This window comes from Periophthalmus magnuspinnatus, chromosome 23 (assembly GCF_009829125.3).
Source record: "Periophthalmus magnuspinnatus isolate fPerMag1 chromosome 23, fPerMag1.2.pri, whole genome shotgun sequence".
NCBI classification, from domain to species: domain Eukaryota; kingdom Metazoa; phylum Chordata; class Actinopteri; order Gobiiformes; family Gobiidae; genus Periophthalmus; species Periophthalmus magnuspinnatus.
The window spans coordinates 10256524-10260977 of record NC_047148.1 but is presented as its reverse complement, the minus strand read 5'-3'; the positions used below and the strand labels follow the sequence as shown (position 1 = coordinate 10260977).

Sequence of the window (4454 nt, the reverse complement as noted above, 5' to 3'; positions counted from 1 at the left end):
AGCTGTCAACTTGAAAACTACCACTTCATGACATCACAAGGTGGAATAGAGTGTTTTGAGATTTGTAGATAATAAAAGGTTACTCAAACATGTGTGAATGAAACAAAACACAACTCTGGGTATGTTTTTGAGGATGTAACATGGCTTAAAGCTTAACAAAATGAAAAATGTCACTTTATAAATGACTTTATTAACATAACATTTAATTTGTTCTTACACACATTATATATATTCTGATTCGACCAGTTACACTCAATAAAAAAGATAAAACAATCAAATAACGCAATCATTGTTTCTCAATATTAAGATCAATTTTAGGTACCGGTAGAATCTTTAGTTTGACATTATTATGAGTCTCAACATATGGGAACAGTTTTTCTTGGAAGGCGTATGTAAACCTGTGTATGAGTTTCCTCGTACCTGCATAATAAAAGGACAGTCTCCCCGTGTCAAAGTTCAACTTGACTCTTACTTTCTCCACTTTCTTCTTAATATTCAGTTCCTTGCAGGTTCCATACCCAGCGCAGGCTTTGTACTTGCCATTCATAACAACAATTTCCCAGAACCCAGATACAATGAGGCCTTTCCCCAGCACCGATTCCCTGACCACCCCTATCACCCAGTAGGAGTCATCAGGCACCTGCACTATCCAGCTATGGCCCCCCTGGCTCCACCCCTCCCATCCCTGGACACGGGTGTAATAAAAGAACCTCTCTGGATTTTGGGGCAGATGAAGTTTTCTCGTTTGCCCCACACTGCAGAGGTCTTCGGACATCATCAGATCAGGGTGTGCTGTGTTCGGATCTAGAATTACAGGACTAAACTGGACGACTTTTTTCATGTTGTTCCAGACGTGAAATGCCATATTGCCGACGTGTTTGGCCTGGTCCAATAATGCTTTAGCTCCCAGATTTGGAACATTCATCAGGACACAGCGAGAAGCTTTGTCCACCGTTTCCTTGTATTCTAAAGGAAACAAGGAATCGCTGGCTTTGAGTAGCTCCTCTGTTGCTCTGATGGTGTCGGTCAGCGTTGTGATGTTATCCGTTATGGCGGCTATCTTGTCTGCAATGTTTTGAGTTTTCTTCGACTCTTCTTCCCTTACAGCCTGGAGTCGGGCTGCTTCTTCATCTTGTAAAAACTGATGGAGTCTCCTGAACTGAGCCTGAATCTGCATCTCTGTGTGCTGGGCCTGTGCTCTGACATGAGCCGCTGCTGTGGTGAACTGATCTTTGCTTTTGTTCAAACCCTGATGGGAAAGAAAATATATGCATTTTTATTGAATGATAGATGTGGTTTCATAAATCACAGTTATCACTATTAGATTTATTTACATTTTTATATTATTACATTGCAAATAAATATAGTTTCATTGACTTGTGTAGCGACTTGACAATAAAATCATCAAACAGACTTTGACCAGAGCTCAAAAAGTAAAGACGATATTTTGAGAGAAGTTAAAATGTATTTGATTAGATTTTTTCCTATATAAACTTTGCGACATAATTCAATGTTAATTTAGATTTAACTTTTTGTAATTTATTTTAGAAGTCATGAACATCTACATTCGTATAGCCAAAACTTAAACTTTGAATACAACTTTAAACATTGAATACATACATTGTACATGAAGTGCATACTGCCTGACTCTCCTCACACAGTTACTTTTAATTGCTATGAAATTACAGTCTATATAAAATGAATGTTGAACGTACCGTGAGTCTGCCCCTCAGGATGTCCAGAGCCCTCTGCATCTTACCCCTCATGTTTGGCAGTGCTATGTGCATTGAAGTGAATCTGTGGTTCTTGTGTGCTCGCATGTTTTTGCAGACTTGACACGCAGGTTGCTCATGATCCTCGCAAAAAAAAAGTAGTTTCTGCAGGTGCAGTGCACATAAACGAACAGCGCTGTCGTCTAAAGTGTTGCTTTGTACGTCTTCCTGGCTCAGTAGTGGGTCATTTGAGGAGGACTTCTTCAGGCAAGGCGGACACTGTTTCTTCCCCTGCAATGTCTTCAGACAGTTTCTACAGCTGCTGTGCTTACAGGAGAGGATCCTTAGACTTTTAGACTTTTTCAGGCAGATAGAACAGAAGAAAAGGTCTGAGCCAGAAGCCATCGTCTTGTCTAAAAATGCTTTCAGTTTCTGCGTCTTCTCTAACTTGTACTTGAGTCCTGACTGCAGACTGGTGTGAATACATAGCTGCAAAAGAGCAGATAAAATATTTCCTGCAAAACCGGTTGGTTCCCCGTCATGTCATTTTGAAATATTTCCTGCAATGTTGCCTGTAACACTGTATGCATTCCTAAAGTTCATTTAAGCATACATACAAACAATTGTCTTTTGTTTAGTGCTTGAACAACTCATCTAAAAAAAAGGGGGTTTCTGTCAGTGTAGTGAGTACTTCAGACACTTAAAACAACTCAAATGACACTTCAGTCTTTTTATTTCCTGGTTCTTTCGAAGCACTTCATACTTCTGATGCATGGGAAGTGAGAAAACCAGAATTCTACAAATATTTCATTAGACTATAAATCTTATGGCTGATGACTGTTATGTGTTGATCAACTTATTTTTTTGTATGGCAAGGTAGATAATAAGTCTTATCAAGGCCACAAATACATAATGCAAACATTTCATAACTGAGCAAACCTTTCTCGTCATGGGTAAGATGTCTATCTCTTCCTGTTCTGGTAAAAATAAGATAAGAATGTCTGGTGATGTACAAGTTTCCAGTAGATAGATAGATGAGAAGTGTATACAGAGGGCAGGATAAGATGTAAGCAGATGAACTCTTGGACATGAGCTCAAATAGCTAAATAGAAATAAATAAATAAATAAAAAAAATGTTTCTTACACCAGCTTTCAATCATTCTTTTACCTTTACTTATGTGCCCTGGTGTTTTCACTATCCCCAATCCACTGCTCAGCTCTTTTGCTCAGAGAGTCGCCTCACTACCTCATCCACTTGTATCCTTTGCTCACCCCTGATATCAGTGCTAATAAATCCCATTATACAGGCTTGTGACCCCTCAATCATGTCTGTGCCTAAAATAACACTGTGGGAACAGAGAGAACCCCCAACGCCCCACTTATTCATTGTAGAAACGATGAATCTCCCATTACCGCCGGCCTGAGCAGTGGAGATAGAGCGGGGGCCATGATCGGATTTATGCCAAGTTCACCCAACGCATGATTCATTGTGAAGTGCGAGTGGGCGTTTAATCAGAGCCACATGTGATTTGATCAATTATAGGTGAAGAGAAAGAGCTTCGTAATTACTGTACCTTTTAGAGAATGGGACATTTTCATTTTTCATTTGATAGTTAACAGTATTCAACTCAAGACAGGACTATTTTCGCTGTTTATTTGCATAGAATGAGATGCAAATAAGTTCAGTTATATCCAATATTTAGTCTTGTCCACAGTTAAATAGACACACAATTTTGCTGGTCAAGGATCTTGGATTGGATCAAGGACGGTAGACTGCTCTTTGCTCTTCCAACTCTGTTTTCTGTGTAGTAAAGCGAAGCCTACGAATCCCAAAATAAAATAATAAATGATACCACAAAAAACGAAAACCGATAGACCAAATACCAACCATTAACTCAACACACAACTCAACTTTTTACTTTTGCTTATCATCGTAAATGTCACTTCACGGCTCAGCTCATCTTAAACTGCACTATCTCCATGGAAACGTTGTTGCACTGCCTAGAACGTCCGTCACTGTTGCGTTGAACTAAACTATCTCACATATTCAATAGCATGTGTTTTTATTACTCAAAAACGATGTATTCTTTCGCCGCTCCACAGATCTAACCAGCAATGATCTTGTCTGACTGCACCTTTAAAACACACCAATACATGAAATAAACTAAATACAAAATATGTGATTAATGAGTAGCACGGTCAGACAGTCTAAAAAGTTGTTTATGCCATGACTTGGTTTAGTAGCTTCAGGTCTAATGTAGGATTAAACCCAGTAGATTACACAGTGGCTCTGAGGAGATGGAGTGTATAAGGCTATTCTGGGTTTATCCGAGTGTGAGCTCCAAGTGAGAAGGGTTTTATGTTTGGGCAGTTAAGCCATTCAATGAAGTTACAGTGAATAGTGGAGTTTGTTGCTCGGTTAGATTCACAGTCATTAAATAGCAGTGGCTCAGGCTCGAACTCAAGAGGACTTATGGTCAGGGACAGAAAAGTGGAGGAGATTGAGTCACTATAACTGTGTTGGCTTTCCATGACCAAAATATACTGAATTTAAAAGAGGCTAGTTTCCACAAAATCGAGGTAATCAAAACGGTGGCTAATTTATCAAACTAGAGTGCACAGAGGATGGATGAGAAGGTCACTATGTCAGATTTTAATGTGGAAATTACTGTGAGAAGAAACATCACAATTGTATCATTAAACCCGTTGGAGATTAGCTCTAAGTGGTAAAGTAAAGTGAAA

The 4454-nt window shown here is 39.2% G+C and overlaps 1 protein-coding gene across 1 annotated transcript; it reads right to left on the bottom strand.

Moving 5' to 3' along the window:
- Positions 1 to 286: 286 nt before the first annotated feature.
- LOC129457372 (zinc-binding protein A33-like) lies at positions 287 to 1837 on the bottom strand. Its single transcript, XM_055231536.1, has 2 exons — positions 1716 to 1837; positions 287 to 1249 (listed from the first exon to the last, which is right to left on the bottom strand). Exons 1-2 carry the CDS (start codon positions 1818 to 1820, stop codon positions 287 to 289), a joined length of 1068 nt encoding a protein of 355 aa, XP_055087511.1. The 5' UTR covers positions 1821 to 1837.
- Positions 1838 to 4454: the final 2617 nt, after the last annotated feature.